The following is a 21,068-nucleotide window of genomic DNA, read 5'->3' as shown; positions in this document are numbered from 1 at the left end:
AGGTTGGGATGAAGAAGAGAACCTTGAATCTGTGTAAGAACAGAAGGAAAAATTGGCAGAAGAAGAGAGGCTCCCTGATGCTGAGTTGAAGTAGAAGGGAGAACCATTGTTGTCTGGGCTACCGAAGAGCTATCAGAATCATGGTGGCTGCTTCGTGTTTGAGTTTGACAAGCGTCCTGAGAATAAATGGAAATGGAGGGAATGAGGAACTTGGTTGTCCAGTCCAGGAGAAACGCATTTGCCTCCAGTCGATGAGGAGAGAACAGTCTGAAACAGAACTGGGGCAGCTTGTTGTTGTGGGGAGACGCAAAAAGGTCTACCTGAAGGGTTCCCCACTGAGAAAAAATTTGACGAAGAGCTGCTGAGTTCAACGTCCATTCGTGAGGTTGCAGGATACGGCTTAGTTTGTCCGCAAGTGAATTTCTCTCTCCTTAAATGTAAACTGCTTTCAGAAAAGTATTGTGAAGGATTGCCCACTCCCAAATCTTCTGAGCTTCCTGGCAAAGGAGAAGAGACCCTGTACCTCCTCGCTTGTTCACATAATACATAGCCACTTGGTTGTCTGTATGAATGAGAATGACTTGATCTTGAAGAAGATGCTGAAAAGCCTTGAGAGCATTGAAAATCGCTCCGAGTTGCAACAGATTTATGTGATGGCGACAATCTGTGGCAGACCAATGGCCTTGAGTACGGAGACCATCTAGGTGAGCTCCCCAAGCATAGGTTGACAAATCTGTCATGAGAACCTTCTGGTGAAGGGGCGTTTGAAACAGCGAACCTCTGGAAAGATTGGAAGAGAGCATCCACCACTGAAGAGATTGCTGTAGAGAAGATGTTACTGTAATGTGCTCAGCAAGTGGATCGAGTGCTTGCGATCACTGAGAAGCCAGAGACCACTGAGGGATTCGTAGGTGAAGCCTGGCAAAAGGAGTCATGTGAACTGTAGAAGCCATGTTACCTAGGAGGACCATCATGTGCCTCACTGAGAGTGAGGAAAAAGAGGGTCACTTGATGGTAAAGCTGTATCAAAGCATCTTAAGTTAAGTTTAAGTTTTTTAAGTTTATTAGGATTTGATATACCGCTTATCAAGGTTATCTAAGCGGTTTTTACAATCAGGTACTCAAGCATTTTCCCTCTCTTTCCCGGTGGGCTCATAATCTATCTAACGTACCTGGGGCTATGGAGGACTGAGTGACTTGCCCAGGGTCACAAGGAGCAGCGCGGGGTTTGAACCCACAACCCCAGGGTGCTGAGGCTGTAGATCCAACCACTGCGCCACACACTCCTCCAATCTTGACAATGTTGCAGAAGAAACGCCCCGAGTTGAACAGTGTCTAGGAGGGCTCCGATGAACTGAAGAGTCTGAAAAGGCTGCAATTCAGATTTGGGGAATTTGATTTCAAATCCCAAATTTTGCAGGAACAATATAGTCTGTTGCGTCGCTACAGTAACACCTTGAGATGAAGGATCTTTGATGAGCCAATCGTCTAGATAGGGAAAGACTTGAAAACCATGAGTTCTCAAGGCTGCTGCCACCACGACCAGGCACTTGGTGAAAACTCTGGGAGATGATGCGAGACTGAAGGGCAGAACCCTGTATTGGTAATGATGCTTTCCCACCCGAAATCTAAGAAACTTGCAAGAGGCTAGGTGAATGGGAATGTGAGTGTAAGCCTCCTTGAGATCCAGAAAGCATAACCAATCGTTTTGATCAAGGAGAGGGTACAGGAACACCAGAGACGGCATCCGAAATTTTTCTTTTACAAGAAATTTGTTGAGATCTCTGAGGTCCAATATCGGGAGAAGACCTCCCGTCTTCTTCGAGACAATGAAATACCGGGAATAAAACCCCATGTTCTGCTGGTCCAAAGGAACCTTCTCAATGGCACTGAGAATGAGCAGAGATTTGACTTCTTGGAGAAGAAGAGAGGACCGCAGAGGGCTGGAAGGAAACTCTCTTGGAGGATGATTTGGAGAAATGTTGAGGAAATGAAGAAAATAATCTTCTCAAATGATATTGAAAACTCAGAGATGGGAGGTTATTAGCTGCCAACGAGCATGGTAATGTGTTAAACGACCTCCAAAGGGGAGAGGGATAGGCAGAGTTATCTTGATTGAGATTATGCTCTCAAATAGTCGGTCAAAAAGGCTGATTTGAATTAGGAGTTGCAGAGGTCTGAGGTTTTTGAGGACGCTGCTTTTTCTGTTGTGGCCTAGAAAGAGGAGTAGACTTTGGTGTTTAATGCCTCTGATAGAAAGTAGATGGTTTTGAAAACTTGGAGGCAGAGGATTTAGATTTAGGCCTGAGAAGTGAGTTAAAAGACTTTTCATGCTCTGAAAGTTTTTTAGTTGCATTTTGAACAGTATCTCCAAAAAGTTCATCTCCAAGGCAGGGAATATTAGCTAAGTGATCCTGGAGGTTAGCATCCATATCCGCTATCCTTAGCCATGCAAGCCTTCTCATGGCCACAGAAATTGCAGAAACTCTAGACAACAGCTCAAAGGCATCGTATGCTGATTGCACCTTAAGCTGTCTGAGTTGAGTGAGAGTATTGAACATGTGCTGGAACTCTGACTTCTTATGAAATAATTTGGCATTTGCTTATTTAAGATAACAAGTAAAATAAAAAATGATAATTGATGACTTTATTAGCCAGCATGGAATTCTGGTATAGACGTCTTCCAAATCTGTCCATTGTTCGACCTTCTCAGTCTGGGGGAACTGTGGCATAGACCTTAGAAGGAGCAGATTTTTTGAGAGTGGATTCAACTACGAGAGATTGATGTGAAAGTTGAGTCTTATCGAAACCAGGAATGGGAATGATCTTGTATTGAGAGTCCAGTTTCCTAGGAGCAGTCGGAACAGAATAAGGGGACTCCCAATTCTTACGAAGAGTTTCTTTCAGGATGCCATGTAAAGGGAGTTTGAGAAGCTCCTTAGGGTGGAAGTTTGTAATCCATGGTTTCAAGAAATTCTGCTGAATACTTGGAATCTGCCTCTAATTTTATATCCATGTCCTTACTCATCTGTTTGATAAAGCGAGTAAAGGAGACCTGCTCAGAAGGAGGTGGTTTTCTGTGAGAAGTAGTACGAGGAGAGTACACTGCCTGAGAATCATAAGCCTCTGTAGAAGATAGAGATGTGCCCTGGTGAGAATCCAGTTGAAGATCTAAATTTACTGGAATGGAAGGAGAACGGTACTGGCGTTTGACTTGGTACTGGTCTGATGAAACAAGCGATACAGACTTCTTACACTTATCTGAGCATTTGGAAGAAATATGTTTGGATTTTGAAGAACTCTTTCTAGATTTAGAAGATCCAAGACATGGAGACAAATGTCTGGAATGACTGGAACAAGGTTCAGAAGAATGAGGCTTCTGATATGAACGCTTTGGAGAAGAAGATCAATGCTTTGTAGAAGGGGATCGGTACCTTGTAGAACGATGTTGAGAAGCATGGCTTAATGACGATGATCGGTGTCGAGGATGGCACGGTACCGAGGAGGCAGTAGTGGTACCTGCATCTCGCATGGGGTGACACTCAGGCTGGACCGGTACCCAAGGTGCCGACATAGGGGTACCCAATGTGCCGACATGGGGGTACCCAATGTGCCGACATGGGGGTGACAAGCTGGAACATGTCTCTGAACTCCAACTGAAAGAGAGCATCAAGCTTCTCTTTAAAAGCCTGCATTGATACCTGTGGCTTGGACGCTGGTATCACTGGTGCTGCGGCTCGCTCCAGAGAGGATGACATAAGAACATAAGCAGTGGCTCTGCTGGGTCAGACCTGAGGTCCATCATGCCCAGCAGTCTGCTCACGGGGCGGCCCATCAGGTCCAGGATCTGTATAGTGATCCTCTATCTATACCCTTCTATCCCCTTTTCCTTCAGGAAATTATCTAATCCCTTCTTGAACCCCAATACCGTACTCTGTCCTATCACACCCTCTGGAAACGCTTTCCAGGTGTCCACCTCCCTTTGGGTGAAGAAGAGCTTCCTAGCATTGGTTCTGAATCTGTCCCCTTTTAATTTTTCTGAATGCCCTCTCGTTCTTGTAGTTTTCGAAAGTTTGAAGAATCTGTCCCTCTCCACTTTCTCTATGCCTTTCATGATCTTGTAAGTCTCTATATATCCCCTCTAAGTCTCCGCTTTTCCAGGGGAAAAGCGCCCCAGTTTCTCTAATCTCTCAGTATATGAAAGGTTTTCCATACCCTTTATCAATCGTATCGCTCTTTTCTGAACCCTCTCGAGTATCGCCATATCCTTCTTAAGGTACGGCGACCAATATTGGACACAGTATTCCAGATGCGGGCGCACCATCGCCCGATACAATGGCAGGATAACTTCTTTCATTCTGGTTGCAATACCCTTCTTGATAAAACCTAGCATTCTGTTCGCCTTCTTAGAGGCCGCTGCGCACTGTGCTGACGGCTTCATTGTCTTGTCCACCAGTACCCCCAAGTCCTTTTCTAGGCTACTTTCACCCATTATGAGCCCTCCCATCGTATAGCTGTACATCAGGTTTCTGTTTCCTACATGCAAGACTTTACATTTCTCTACATTAAACTTCATCTGCCATCTTTTCGCCCACTCTCCCAGTTTGTTCAAGTCCCTTTGTAAATCTTCACAGTCCTCTTTAGTCCTAATCCCACTAAATCGTTTTGTGTCATCTGCGAATTTTATAACTTCGCACTTCGTCCCTGTTTCTAGATCAGAGGTAGGGAACTCCAGTCCTCGAGAACCATATTCCAGTCAGGTTTTCAGGATTTCCCCAATGAATATGCATTGAAAGCAGTGCATGCACATAGATCTCATACATAGTCATTGGGGAAATCCTGAAAACCCGACTGGAATACGGCTCTCGAGGACTGGAGTTCCCTATCCCTGTTCTAGATCATTTATAAATACATTGAACAGCAGCGGTCTGAGTACCGACCCCTGCAGAACACCACTCGTGACCCTCCTCCAGTCAGAGTAGTGGCCCTTCACTCCCACCCTTTGCCTCCTACCTGCCAACCAATTTCTGATCCATCTATGTACGTCTCCTTCCACCCCATGGTTCTTCAGTTTCTGTAGTAAGTGTTCATGGAGTACCTTGTCAAAGGCTTTTTGGAAATCTAAGTATACGATGTCTATGGGGTCCCTTTTGTCCATCTGTTTGTTAATTCCTTCGAAGAAGTGCAATAAGTTCGTTTGGCACGATCTTCCCTTGCAGATGCCATGTTGGCTTGTTTTCATCAGTTTTTTCCTTTCTAGATGCTGTCTTTTATCAGCGCTTCTGCCAACTTCCCCGTAACCGAAGTCAAACTTACTTTTCTTTAGTTCCCCGGGTCGCCTCTTGATCCTTTTTTGAAGATGGGCATAACATTAGCTATCTTCCAATCCTCTGGGATCACGCCTGTTTTCAGGGATAGATTGCAAACCTGCTGTAGTAGTTCCGCTATTTCCTAGTTTAGTTCTTTCAATATCCTAGGGTGGATTCCGTCCGGGCCCAGAGATTTGTCAGTTTTTAATCTATCTATCTGCTGGTGTACATCTTCAAGGCTTACCTCCATAGATGTTAATTTATCTGCTTGATCTCCTTTGAAGATTTTTTCAGGTTCCGGCACGTTGGATGTGTTCTCTTTTGTAAATACTGACGAAAAGAACATGTTTAGCCTATCCGCCACTTCTTTTTCCTCCTTCACCACTCCTTTCCTATGAATGAAGATGCACCCCTTGAAGTTGAAGCGAGCTGCATTAATGGTCTCTTCTTGGCTGGTACGACTAGACTTGATATCTTAGTGGCCTGAGACCCCAACTGGAAAGCTGGTGACTTCTTAGCTGGCTTACCTGACAGAGCTATAGCCTGCAACACTGGCATGGACCTCGGATGATGGCGATGCCTTCAATGTTGATGGTTTGGACGGTGTCGAAAGTACCTGCAATGGTACCGAAGATAAGTTTTTGTTGTAGAAGGCGGTTCTTAATGGAGCGCTTCTGCAAGGTCTAACTTTCCTCCTGAGTCCCTCAGTCTTATCGGCCTGGCAATCATGTGGAACAAAGAGAACTGATGTCGTCTTTGGTGTTCTTGATACAAATGGACAAGAAAAGGTTCAATTTCTGGTTAAAGTTCCTGCAAACTGGAGAGATGATCCAAAGTACCAGAATTTGAAGCAGTCAGCATCATCAATGACACTAGTCAACAATTTTGCTGAAAGAGCAATTGCCTTAATTCAGCAGTATAATTCAAGTCTCACAAAGAATGAGCAGAAGTAACTCCTCCTTCACTTTGTTGCTCAGCACAGACCTATCCAACTTGCTCCAAAGTCACACAGAAGAATACTGACTGAATATAGGACTACCGTTCAACTTTCACACATAATTTTTTGTATTTACTGTGGAATAATGACATCTTTTTTACCAGTCATCGCTTTATGTATTAAATCAAAAATCATTGAGCGACTTCTAAATGTTCACCAAAAGGCTTATAATTTGGCACAATTAAGTGACCAGATACAGAACAAAAATAAACTTGTGGAGATCATGTCCCATGTTCTTTCCTAGTTTTGGCAACACAAATTGCCTTCACCAGGGGTCAACCACAAACATCAGATCAGCATAACAAAAGGCAAATGGTAATTATTGCACCCTGTATAGAAAACAATAAAAGCCTTAAAGGCAAATAGTTACTTTCATGTCTTCTTGAGAAATCATGCTAAAAAGTCCACTTTGTGTTGTTACCCAAACTAGAATCAATGTTGGGTCTTGTTATATTCAATAAAGACATTTTTAAAGAAAAAGGTTTCATTGTCTCTAAGGATTTATGCTTTTACCTAGACATTTTACTGAAAAGCTATCTCACCTACCCCGTTTCTTTGGTGTTACTAGGGGAGAGTTGCACAGCCCTACCTGTATATGCCTTCCCTTCACACATGGAATTTCTATCCATATGGATTCAATTCCCTCTTTAACATATAGTGCAACCCTCTCTACAATTACAGTTTGATCTATACTATCATTGCAATACAATGTGTACCCTGGTAACATAGTGTCCATCAGTTCTCCAAGATGCCTAATATATCTACCGTTTCATTTAGTACTATATATTGTAACTTTCCCATCTTATTTTTTTAGGCTTCCAGCATTTGAATACAGAGACACTTCAGATTGTGTTTTTTCTTTGAATCTACAGACTGCATAGAAGTTGACAAGGATAATTTACATCCTCTACCCTGATTTCCTTTTAAACACTCCTGGCTTTCTTTTACCATTATTGAAACCTCTGTAGTGGATTCTCTAAATGTCCTGTTTCAATAGTATTCTTCAAGGAGACTCCATACTGCACCATCCGTTCTGGGCGACTGTCAGCCATCTTATTTTAAAAGCTGCTCTCCTTTTTAAATGTTAGAGCCAGCAGTCTTATTCCATCTTGTCGAAGCAGGCACCAAAGTCACAGAAGTCACGATGCAAGGTGTCAATCCATTCTGCCAAGTTCTCCTTTCATTGTCTGCAAGTCCGGTTGCACATTTAAAACCATATCTTAACATCTGTACTAAGGCTTTACAGATTGTACTCCCTCTTCTTCCTTGTCAGAACCACTGAGAGAAGCTGGGAAGCCTGCTGCATGGCATTATCTCCACCTGTATGACAGAACTGCTAAAGCAACTCTTTAATATCAACAGTTTTGAGCCTCTGAGACTTCAGGTTATGTCAAGGAAACAGTATGCTGCCAATACACAAGTCCAAAGGCACCAAAGCAGTTTATCTAATTGCTTACTGATAAGTAACTTGCGAGGAGGTCTAATTTGCATTTATTAGGGAGAATCATTTATATTATTTTTTTCCCCAATTGTTACAATTGCTTCCTTTAAGTTTAAATCAAAAGGAGGTTAACAGACTTTATAGTATGGTGTCTAAATGTTGTTAGGGGAGGGGAGCAAAACTGAAATTTTCCTTTTTGTTGTGGAGTGGAAGAGAAGTGATTTGAGCCTATTAAATATTAGGCATTTAGGGGACTAATTAATGGAAAGGGATATATAAACCATCTAAACTATTTGCCATATGCCCCCAAAATCAGTACTGCCACATCATCTTAAGTTTATTTTTAAAAAAATTATACCACTTTACATAATTCAAAAAAAGCATGTTACAACTTAAAAATAAATAATCTTCATAACAATTAAGAATTCCATTTATAGACAGGAAAGCTTAATCATCATACAGTACATACCAGGATCATCTTGTAAAATATACATTTTCAAACCATGATTGCATTTCTCAGAACCGCTAATATATTCTTATACCATCCCCAAATGCCATATTAAATGCCTGTGAAAAAAATATGAATCTTCAATAAAATTTAAATTGTTTCTCCTCTCAAATAAAGAGGGGAGGTTATTCCACAAGGAAGGAGCCAAGCAAAAAAAAGCTTTGTTTAAAAAAAAAAAAAATTATACCACTTTACATAATTCAGAACAAATATATTGGTTAATGTATGGCAGGATTTGGTTAGAACTTGGAACTTGATTCAAGATGTACTGACTTGTTGCCAATTGGGGGAAATGCAGATTTTCCTCCAGGTTCAGATGACCCATTATTGGTTAGATTAACTGAGCTGGGGAACAGATTCTTGGCACAAGGAATATATTGCCTTTTAGAAATGTGTTTAATAGTGAGACAATAACTAGTGAGGCTTAATTTGCCTATCATCACTTGAAACATTATGTTCAATCACTGAATAAACAAGAGCTTAGTAAAAGTAAGGATCTGAAATTCAGGGAAATCTGGTTATTTATAGTAGAAGAAGATTGACTAAACTTCAAAAAAGAGTAGACAAGGACTCCACACCAAAAGATTTTTCTATACTCATTCAACATTGGAGTGAGGTTTTGGAGTACCAGTGGAAAGTTTAAGTGCCTCTCGATGATACTGAGGACGTCGAGTTTCACATCCCTAAGAGTGTCAATCCCTATATGACTCAAGCCCAACTGCATAATTTAAGAGAGCGAACGATCCAGTAGTGGGAGATGTAAGCAGGAGAATAACTTCTAATATCCTGCTATTTGAAATTGCCACCAAATCAAAATCTTCTGGAGAACAATGAGTTTTCTGAAAAGAGTCCTTCATCAAACTATCGACTCCATCCTATGGGTATTTTGTTTGGACAGGTGTCTTTGCAAGGAATTAAAGGGAAAGGAACCAAGAATTGGGTGGTGAAGGCATGTATGATGAGGAAACATTGTATCCTGCAATACCGGACACAACTAGAATCATCATCTTATTTGCACTGGCATAACAGGTTACACAAACTCCTTTTAAAGGGGTCGAAAGGGCAACATATAACTTTTAAGCAAGAATCTAATTTTTTGGCCATATATGGTCTCCATATAGTCAGACTTTGAATCCAAAAGCACAACTTGGAGAACCAATATCACTGACCATAACACGTTGTGTCCCCAATTGATCAATTGGGATTATAGCCCTTGTGTATTCTTGTTCCTATAATTGTAAGGCAGGAGAGAGGGTGGTAGTTAGGAAGGGGGAGTTTACAATTTGGGTTTCATGTTATAGGTTTCCTGAAGGGCTATAAGAATCCATACCTTTCAGTTTGTGAGAGTTATTCGTTTGCATTTTGGGGAGTGAGGGAATAGGATTTTGAATACAACTACTGAATTTTAATAGTACAATTTGTTATGATTTATTTTATTTCCTAGTTCTTTAACATATTGATTTGTTAAAGGGTGGGGCTGGGGATGGAGATGTGGTAATATAACATTTTTGAACTGTTTTGGTTATTTGTTCTTGGTGTACTTTATTTTATTGTTAAGTAAAAAAAAAAAATGCTTAAAGAAAAAAAAAAAAAGAATAAGAGATTTGTATGTGCTTTCTTTCTGAAAGGTGTAACATACAGAAATATTGTTCAAACATATTTAGAATGAGGAAGTTACCTTATTGGCTGCTTCAACCTTGGCACAGACAGCATCCATGACTGCTCGCTCTTCCAAACGCTTCTGTTTCTTCTCCTTTGCTTTACTCGATTTTCTCTAAACAGGATTTAGAAAAAAAAATGTGGAGTGGAATGAAGAAGAGCTGTGAATATCTAGATTGCAGATCCTTAAAAAAAGATTTTATACTACTGAAAGTTGGGCAAATGTAGCACAAAATTTTGAACTTGTGCAAGTTTCCTTATCAAATATAAATTTTTGAAAATAGCAATGTTAAGTTATTGTCTATCCTCTTATCACTGAAAATAAATGCAGTACCTTAGATGAGCAACACAGACTATCCGTCCTTTCCTCTCTCTGAACAACGAAATATTCAAATACTCATCCAACAATCAATGCAGCTTGAAGGCTAAAAACATCAAAGCCCAAAACAATAGCAAATTGAGCGTTCTTGCAAAGAAAACTAAAAGTGTTGAAGTAGGATAAATACAGAGAATGAACAGAAAAATGGGTAGCTGGAGTTGTCTGTTGGGACTAAAAGAACAAAAACTAGCAGATGAGACCTAATTTCTTCTTTCTTAATGTCCTTAACGGACCAGCCCAGAACTTGAAGGATTTATCTAATTAGTCCTCAGGTTGGGAGGGGGAACAGCTACCCCTGATAAAAGTACTGTTTTGACAAGGTATAAACTGAAGACCATGTGCCAATTTGCATATTTCTTCCACAGAAATGGATCAAGCTAGTAGAGTAAGCTTTCAGAGCTGAAGGTATTGCTTACGTGACAAAATAGAGGCCAAGGAAATTATCTCCTTCAGCCCTCAAGCAATGGTGTACTCTCTTGGGACCAGCAAAATGGACAAAGAGGCAATAAGATCTCCAAAATTCAGGTTTCTCATTCAAGAACTTAAAGAATTCAAACTCACGTATGCAGTCCTCTCAATGAAAGGAAGGCAGGCTGATTTAATTGGGATAAAGAAACTACCTTAAGAAGAAAGGAGGGGACAACATGGATAGAAACTCCAGCTTCCATGAAGACAGCTTGAATTTCAGAAACCCTCCTGGCCAAAGCTAGTCATAGGAAAATGGATTTGATTTTTAAAACCCTTAAATGTAACTTTCTTAAGGGGCTCAAAGGAAATTCACTACAGAGCTGTAAGAACCAAATTAAAGATTCCATTCTGGACAAACCTGTTGAAATGAAGGTTTTAATTTATTAACTCCCTTCAGAAATCAGACAATATCCGGCTGCACTGCCAAAGAGGAATTCTACAAGTGTCCTCTGAAACAAGCAAACACCACTACCTGGATCTTCAGTGCATTCAAGACCAGACCTTTTTTTTTTTTTAATAACAAAAAGGCTTGAAAGAAGGTCAGAATATGAACTAACAATGACTGAAAAGGAGAAATTGCCCTTTCAGAGCATATGACTCAAAGACTCTTCTCAGACTCTCAAGGGCCTAAAAGCCTTCCTTGCCTGAATGACATTCTTAGCATACCCTTTCTTTCTCAGCCTTGACCTTTCAAGAATTAGGCCATAAGACTAAAGGGAGACAAGTTTTCCATCTCTATTAGGCCCTGGAAGAGAAGCCCCTTGTTAACAGGAAGACACATTGGCTGATCCACCTGTAGACATATAAGGTTCACATACCACAGTATCCTGGGCTAATATGACCAGGATGAAAAATAACCACCCTGCCTATCCTAAGCCAGAGAGAAAACACCTAGCACCTAGTGTTAACCACCTTGATCTGGCAATTATTGTAAAGCAGTATATCAAATAAATTAAACATACAAACATACAGCAAGTTATATTGACATTGGCTGAAGCAATGCATCCTGTCCTTCTGATCTATAAAGGATCATAGATTTGATATACAGTAGACTCTCAGTTAACCGGCATCCATGAGAATTAGTAAATGCCAGATAAATGTAATTTCTGGATGCTTAACAGTTATTATTAAAAACAGGCCTAACTAATACTATACCCCATACCATAAACTCTGTATTGGCTTGATTTTAATGAAAAATTATGTTCTTACTTTTGCTAATCTTCTTTCTTGTAAATCCAAGCTCTATTCCTGGACAAGTAGCTATGCATATATGATCGCCAGACAGCTTGTAGGAAGCCTCATTTACATAATGTTTTCAGTTCCTCCCCTCTTACCTCAGGACTGCCCTCAAGAATCCAGTTCATGCAAAAGCTGACAGTGACACCTTTAGAGGGCAAGGACAAACAGGAAGTGTACAGGGACACTCCCCGACATAAATCTAATCTGCTTATAACATGAAAAGTCATAATAATCATAAATAACTGGAACAGGTTATGAAACGATATAAACCTGAAAGAAACTGTGCTATAAGGAGACATAGCATGCACCAACAGAGGGGGAGGGGCAACCCAGATATGGACTCCCAAAGCAAAGTGCTCAATATATTCAGAAAGGCTGGTCAAGAAACCATAAGTCCAGCTTACCAGTACTTATCAAGGCAGACAATTGTCAAAATCGGTTCAACTCACAGGATGGGTTCCAGGAATAGAGTGTGGATTTACAAGAAAGAAGATTAACAAAGGTAAGAACCTAATCAATTGTTCTTGTACAATCCTGCTCTATTCCTGGACAAGTGGGACATAACAGAGTAGTCTTGTAGAGTCAAATTGGAACCAACGAAACTGCTGCCAAAACAGAGGAACCAAAAGCAGCATCCTGTTGGCCGCCACATCAATTTGGTAAAAGTATGCAAGGAGGACCATGTAACAGCCCTGCAAATCTCCTCCAAAGAGATCACTGATGACTCTATCCAAGATGAGGAAACTCTTTTAGTAGAATGAGACCTCACAGAAATATGGGGTTTCTTTCTAGCTAAATGGAGACAGACGAAATAGCCATATAGATCAATCTTGAAATGGTAGCTTTTGAAGCTGGCCAGCCCTTAAAGGGCAGAACCAAAGACCAACTGGTGGTCAGAAACCCGAAATTTGTTCGTGACCTGCAAGTACCGCAACAAGCATTTGCGCATATTCACTGACCGCAACACTCAGTCATGCTCTTGCGAACCGGAGAGAATAAAGGTAGGTAGTCGGACCTCCTGGTTAATATGGAAGCTGGAGACTACTTTCAGGAGAAAGAAGGGAACAGTGCACAGAAACATGCTGAAATCTGTAATCCTAAGGAAAATATCTCTGCAGGATAGGGCCAGAAGTTCCAGAACCCTGCAGACTGAAGTTATGGCCACCAGGAAAATTGTCTGGACAGTGAGATCTATTAAGGATGCCTGCTCCAGAGACTCATAGGGCAGATGAACTAAACTGAGATTCCAAGTATGACAGGGTAATCACAGTGGGGGCTGAAGTCTCAATGCACCCCTTAGAAACCAGATGTCCAGATGAGCAGCCAAAGAGACTCACAAAGGTTTAGGATCCAAACAAAAAAGACTGGCAATTGAACCCTGAGAGCTGATGGTCAGGCCTTTTTCTCATCCATCCTGAAGGAATGTGAGAATCAGAGGTACCGACGGAAATTAAGATCCTCGTGCTTCTGGAAGCACCACAATTGATAACATCTCCAAGCCTTTGCATAGGCTGCCATAGTTGATTTCTTTTGCTGCGCAAGAGAATAGCTATCGCACCAAATAGCCTCTGCGGACTAAAGCTATGTGCTCAATAGCCAGGTTGTAAAACTAAAGCATTCTGGATCCTGGAGCACAATCGGGCCGTGTGTAAGCAGACAAAGATGACAGGGAAGTCTGAGTACCTCATCCAGCTGTAAACGAACCAGATCAGCATACCATGGACGCCTTGGCCAGTCGGGCACCATGAGAATCACCTGACCTCTGTATACTTTGATCCATCTCAGCAGACGGCCTATCATGGGCCGTGGAGGGAAGACAAAGAAGATCATCCAGGGCCATACCAGCGCATCCAAACCTTCATTTCCTGGTGCACAATGGCAGCTGAAGAACCGATCTGCCTTCTTATTGACTGCCAATGCTATGAGGTTGAACAACCCCACTGTTCCACTATACAGCTGAACACTCTGAGACTGAGACCATTCCCCAAGATCCAGAGTATGATGGCTGAGATAACCTGCCTGGACATTGTCCACTCCTGCCAAGTGTGCAACAGAAATCGCAAGGAGGTGGTTTTCCACCCATTGAAAGAGAAGTTGGGCTTCCTTGCGCAGAGATGCATACCTGATGTCTCCCTTGCGATAGACGCAAGCTACAGTCTGAGAAGACATGCACCGCTTGATTCCGGAGAAGACGCTCAAAGTGCAGTAGAGCACACCACTATTGGAAAGCCTTCAAGGCTTTGGCATAAAAAGCCATTGTAGAGGATTTACTCGAGCGCAAAAGAGTCGAGATAACTACTTCCAAATAACCCCGCTTCATCAAGGCTGAGTACTCAAGAGCCATGCTGGAAGACCAAAGTGCCTTGGGTTCTCCATGGGCACCAGCCCCCAACTGAGAAGGTAATGAAAAAGAGGGAGCTGAAGTGTCTCATCCTGCAGAAGAATGGACAAGATCCGCATACCACAGGCGACAAGGTCAATCCGGAGCTATTAGGATTACTTGTGATGCGTTGCTATCCGGCAGATGACCAGACCGACCAGAGGCCACAAAGGGAACACGTATAGGAGCTCGTGAACCGGCCAGGGCTGAACCAAGGCATCCAACCCTAGGCTTCTGCGCTGTGTTTAACTGAAAAACAGCTGATCTTCGAGTTCTCTGCTGAAGCCATCAAGTCCATTCTAGAGCTGACCCCAGCGCTGTACAATCAGATGGAATGCTTTTTGCAGGAGGGATCATTCTCCCAGGTCCAGGACCTGTCGGTTGAGGAAGTCTATCTGAACATTGACAACTCCGGCCACATGGGCCGCTGAGATAGAAAATGTACTTCTACCGAGAACAGCCCAAGGGAGTGCTTTTTATGCTCCCTTAATGATTTACATACACCACCGCTATTGCACTGTCAGAAAATATTCACACTGCTTTTCCTTCCAGAAGAGTCTGAACAACGAGTAGTGCCAGCTGAATTTCCCAAAGCTCCAGAAGACTGATCGGCCAACGTTTTGGACGAGGAGTCCACTGTCCCTGAATGGAACGGGCCCCACATTGAGCACCCCAAACCAACAGGCTGGCATCCGTCATAAGAGTCATCCACTCGAAATCCAAAGAAGCCAGCCCTGGCAGAGAACCTCCCCCTGAAGCCACTAGCTCAAGCTGCTGCGAGCTGTTACCGTCCAGGGAAGTGGCATCCAACGGAGATGACGCTGTAGAGAACCTGCATATAATGCCAGGCCATGAGAGCCAGACAGTCCAGGAGATCTCTGATCTGTTGATGAAGTTTCTGTCTACATACCTTGGGAAGAAACACACAACACAGTCTGGTGTCAAAGAGAAGGCCCAGATACTCCAGGGACAGGGAGGGCATCAAGTGGCTCTTCCTGAAGTTTCCAATGATTGAAGCAGAGACACCACCATCTCCACCGCACTTTTGCACTCCTGATGAGATGGAGTCCAGGTCAACCAATTGTCCAAGAAAAGATGGACCTGGACCCCCTGTCGGCAGAGAAAAACCACCACAACAACCAGTACCATGGTGAATGTACAGGACGCCTTTGTGAGGCCAAAGGGCAGAGCTGCGAACTGGAAATGCTGTTGCAAAACATGGAAAAACGCAGAAACCTGCAATGCTCCTGGTAGATCGGAATATGGAGGCAAGCCTCTGTGAGATCCAAGCACAACAGAAATTTTCCTGGACAGACCACAGCTACCACTGTGCGCTCTATTACCATGAGGAAATGAGGAATCTGCAAGAAGCGATTGACTGACAGCAGATCCAGAATGGGTCTAAAATCCTCCAAGCCTTTCTGTGGCCCGATGCCGATTTGTGTTTTGGAACAGGTTCCATTGCTCTGATGTTTAAGAGATGTTGCAGAGTATCTCTGACCCTGGACTCCTGTTCCGGCCGACTTGCCAGAGTCCAGAAACAAAGCAGGAGGCAGGCAAAAGAGGTCTAACTTGTACTCTTCCCAAATGATGGCCAGCACCCACGGATCCGATGAAAGTCAAAACCACTCCTGAGAAAATGGAGAAGTCAGCCTCCAATATGATGAAGCCCCACCAGACCCCTGGTGGCATTGGGGGGTTTTGAGGCAGCTGCTGCATGGGAACCTGAGGCCTGAGGATGCCTGGAATTGAAACTGTTGTAATGGGGATGTAGCCCTGGGAATATCTCTGGGAGGAAGAACCTGTGGATCACTGACGACACCTGTGGGAGGAACAAAAGCACTATGATCCCTTCCCAACATCCGGCGAAACTGTTTCACAGGGAGAGACTTAGTGCAGCACTCGGCAACACCGGTGATGATGACATCTAGATCTGTACCAAAAAGAAGCTGGCCCTTGAAAGGAAATCTGTTCATAGAGGTAGCGTCCGCAGCCCAAAGACAAATCCAAAGAGTCCAGTACGCAGACACTGCATAAGCAGAGACTTTATTAAGAACTCGAATGAGATGATAAAGGGCGTCCGCCACATAATCCACACCATCCATCACCAGCTGAGAACAGGCAGGCACCTCCACCTGTGCAATCAGGCTTGAAGGAAGCGGCCACCGCTACTTTGATATCTAAAGACGCTACTACTAAAGGCTTTTTTAAAAAAATACAATATCCACCCTGCAATCCTGAGAGTCTTTAAACATCACTTCCTCAGCACAAGGGAGAACTGTGCGTCACATAACTTGCGCCATGGAGGAATCTACCTTAGGCTGGTCAAATCTGCTGAAAATCCAGAGCCAAGGGATAAAGCTTAGACACAGCATAGAATAATAATAATAATTTTATTCGTATATACCGCCATACTGAAAAAGTTCTAGGCGGTTCACAACAAGGTGAACTAATACATGAGATACAGATAAAATACAAATTAGAATGGACTTAAAAACAGATAAAGACAGAAAGCATTTACAATATAATGCAGAAAATATTGGCATGGCAGGGAAAGAAGTAATACATAGAACAAATAAAATACATCAAGTTGAACATAAGGAACTTGATTGAAAAAAATGAAGCAGAATGCATTAAGATACCAGCCTATCAAAAAGTAAGGGAAGAAAGAGCTGTCTGGGGTATCACATTGATCTGTAACCAGACAAAGGAGCTGGAGATGGTATAGAAAAAGGCACATGAGAACGGTCTCTGACCGAAGCCTGAGAAATGGAAGGTGAAGAATCCAAAATGAGCTATTCCAGAACAGCAGCAATAAAAAGGAGCACAGATCTTTGCTTAAAAGACATATGGATAGAAAAATCAGCACCCAAATCCGGACTCTCAGGGCAGCCGAGGTGACTAGCCCTGGCACGGATATCAGCCCTATCCAATATAGAAGCAGTGTCAGTCATAATATCTGAAGGGGAACCACTGCAATCAAGGTCTTTTCCAGCCAGATGAGAGGGCTCCCAAACAGGAAGCTCCACTACCAGCACAACAGGCTGAGAAAAAAATCTGACGCGTCCTCCAGCTGCGTCAAACAATACGCTTTCTAGAAAAGCTGAATAAAATCCTGTGAAAAGTCACACCTAGCAACCATGGCAGGGCTCCGTTGAGGCACACGTGCCATGCCATAAAAGGCCTCAGACTCAGAACACAGCCGTTTTGTGCCAGACTCCAGAACAGCTTCTGGGCAATATTTTTTCATGAAGTCACAGATCCAGGCTGGCTCCCCAGCCCTAGAGTACTGGAAGGAGGCGAAGTCTGAAGCTCTCGCCCCCTCCCCCAGTGTGCTATGGCACGCGTTACATAGTCACTGATCTGGCGCCAATCCAGCACAATCAATGCACACATCCAGATTAGAGGCTGTGGAGTCCATCCCAAATGATTTTTAAACAAATCGAGGAGTACTCAGGCAGAAATAAATCTTTGAAAAAAAAATCTATGAAAATCCAAGATGGCCGCTGCCAAATTCGCCCCATAAACGGCAAAAATAAACAAAACCTGAAAATAAAAAAATAGCAATTTGGGGTCTGGGGACTTGGGGGACCTGAACCCTATCCTCAGAAACTGTGAAAAATTATTTTTTACTCATTCAGCAAGCCACCCCCGAAGTTCCCATAGGAAATAAAGGTGTACTTAGTTTTGCAGTGCAATGCTTGTCAGCAGCTGAGAGGAGGAAAAGGATTTTCTGCTTCAGAAACTTCTCCAAATGATCATTGTAGAAGATCTTTGGACTGCCAGTCGGCCAGACACTGACTATGGCCTCCGCCCCCATGGATCCTCGCCACACAGTCGGGGGTGGGAAAGACAGCCTGTTCCTTGAAACCTGGGTAGGTTTCCTTCCAGATGCAAACAGCCTGCGCTTAAAATTCAAGACAAGGTCACTGGGCAAGCAAACTCCCAGGGGAAGGCACCCCGATTTTAGGAAGGGTGGCACACAGCAAGCTGGCTCCACAGATCCACCACAGTTTCTCTGTGAAGCAGCATGACTGCATCCTTTCCTCCGATAGGGGACCACCTGGAAGGGGTCTCAAGGCACTGAAGCCACTGAGACAGCAAACTTTAAGCGAAAAAAAAAAAGAAAAGCAGCAGAACTGCAAAAGACTTCTACATGGATTGCTTGTAGAAATTAACTGGATATGTTCTCTAGCTCTCAGGCTAAGGGGGTGGAACATGTGCTCAAAAAAGTGTTGGATTTCTGCAACTCCTGGATTGTAGGTTGGGATTGAACACCTAGCTTATGGAATCCGGAAGGGACACAACAGAATGAGAGATTTTCCCCTGTAGAAGGGACTCTTGTATAGCAGGTCAAAGATAACAATGGGGCCATTTTTAAAGCCATACAGCCAATATCCAGTACTATTTAACTAACAACAAACAAAGAATCCAACAAAACTGCAGTGAAATATCAAGTCGGAAGACAAAGGAAAAAACTGCAGTGATGATGTATAAGAAACCAAGTCTTTAATGAAGGGCATAGAGAGAGTGGAGAGGAACAGATTCTTCAAACTTTCGAAAAATAAAAGAACAAGAGGGCACTCGGAAAAGCTGATAAGGGACAGATTCAAAACGAATACTAGGAAGTTCTTTTTTACCCAACGTGTGGTGCACTTCCAAAGGACGTAATAGGGCAGAGTACGGTACTGGGGTTTAAGAAAGGACTGGACAATTTCCTACTGGAAAAGGGGATAGAGGGGTATAGAGGATTACTGCACAGGTCCTGGACCTGTTGGGCTGCCGCGTGAGCAGACTGCTGGGCGCGATGGACCTCAGGTCTGACCCAGCAGAGGCATTGCTTATGTTCTTATGAAAAGTCATAAACAATATATATAAAAATATAATCACAAAACAGTTTGTATCCAAAAGGATTGATGAACTCGGACCTAGTGTGAGTTAATACAAAATAACCTGACGGATAACTGCCGATTCCAGTTTTTATCTAGTTGTTATCCGTCAGGTTATTTTGTATTAACTCACACTAGGACCCCTGAGGAAGAAGTGTTTCTTCAAAACATGGACCGTGTCGGGTCCGGGTTCATCAATCCTTTTGGATACAAACTGTTTTATGATTATATTTTTATATATATTGTTTATGACTTTTCATTAAAGACTTGGTATCTTCTACTATTTAACCAGCCAGGAACAGCTCCTGGCTGGTTAAATACTAATAGTACTTAGCCGGCTAAGTGCTAATATTCAGTGCAAAATGTTAGCCAGCTATCTGCAAAATTTAAAATGCATTTGAGCAAGTTTAGCAACCAAATCTGGCTGCTTAAATAGCTGATCTATCTTTGGTCTCTATAAACAGTCAGCTAGAGCTAAATATAGAAACTTTGCTGGCTAAGTTTATAGCAGCCAAAAATTAACCAGATATTCAATGCTGGACACTGGAAATGGCTCAGCATTGAATATCCAGGCTGAGCCGACCACAGGAGTCAGTCTGGCTAACTCCTGTGGTCTGAATATCAGCCCCATAGATCCCAAATCTATTCTCTTAACCCAGTGATTCTCAACCCATGACATCCTGTTTGTCTGTTTAGATTGTAAGCTCTTTCGAGCAGGGACTGTCTTCTTTGTGACTGTACAGCACTGCATATGTCTGGTAGCGCTATAGAAATAATTAATAGTAGTACATATATGTCCAATTGAGTTTAAATATAAAAACATATGTCTTGCTAGTTTTCCAAGATATCCTTAATGAATGTGGTTCAAATACATTTGACATTATTAGGCCTCCAAAAAATGCAAATATATTGCAAGCATACTCATTGTAGATATCTGAAAAACCTGACTGACTGTGATGTTAATAGAATAACAAATACAATTAGCCTTGACATAACAGGACAGGTTTATAAATTATTGGATTAAAGAACACAGAACATACTCTGCTAGCGAGATTTTCAGGATGCTCACAATGATCGTGCATAAGAGAGGGTAGTGTATGTAAGTCTCATGTACATCCATTTTGGGCATTCTGAAAACCAGACTAGGTTGAGAACCAATGGGTTAAGAGAACATGAATTTAGGTTGCAAGTAGACCAACTCAGGAATAACATCAGGAAGTACTTTTTCACAGAGTGGGTGGTAGACACCTAGGGCTCCTTTTACTAAGCTGCGCTAGCAGTTTTAGCACGCGCACTACACGCTAACACTTCCATAGAGCTGGCGTTAGTATTTTTTGTGTAGCGCGGGGTTAGCATGCGCTAAAAATGTTAGCGCAGCTTAGTAAAAGGAGCCCCTAGAGTGCCCTCTTGCGGAAGGTGGTGGTGATGAAAATAACGGAATCCAAAAATGCATGTAACAAATACAAAAGTATCCTGTAAGGAAGAATGGAACCAAATAGTTAGCAATGATTAGATGGCATCTCCAGTAATTGTGAAGCCAAGCCAGTGCTGGGCAATCTTCTATGGTCTGTGCCCTGATCATAGATAGACGGATTTAGATGAGCTGGAGTAGGGCTTTGATGACAGCTTCTGTAGGGGAAAACAAGGACAGGGTTGCGCACACTTCTATGGTCTGTGCCCTGATCACAGCAAGGACAAATCGAAATCAAGTGTGCCTATGTACATAGTATCACATCATATTTTATGCTATGATTTTATCTTGCTGGGTAGACTGGATGGACTGTACAAGTCTTTATCTG

At 42.6% G+C, this 21,068-nt stretch overlaps 1 protein-coding gene across 3 annotated transcripts in view; it reads right to left on the bottom strand.

Moving 5' to 3' along the window:
- Positions 1 to 21,068, bottom strand: part of NAA40 (N-alpha-acetyltransferase 40, NatD catalytic subunit) — an 84,173-nt gene that overhangs the window by 51,193 nt on the left and 11,912 nt on the right. For all 3 annotated transcript variants that reach the window (XM_033953562.1, XM_033953561.1, XM_033953563.1), the window contains exon 2: positions 9,934 to 10,029. In XM_033953562.1, coding sequence (XP_033809453.1) covers positions 9,934 to 9,972 — 39 coding nt within the window. In that variant the 5' untranslated portion in view covers positions 9,973 to 10,029. The remainder of the gene's footprint in view (positions 1 to 9,933; positions 10,030 to 21,068) is intronic.

This window comes from Geotrypetes seraphini, chromosome 8 (genome assembly GCF_902459505.1).
Source record: "Geotrypetes seraphini chromosome 8, aGeoSer1.1, whole genome shotgun sequence".
NCBI lineage: Eukaryota > Metazoa > Chordata > Amphibia > Gymnophiona > Dermophiidae > Geotrypetes > Geotrypetes seraphini.
The sequence above is the reverse complement of the archived record's forward strand: the minus strand, read 5'-3'. Positions and strand labels throughout refer to the sequence as shown.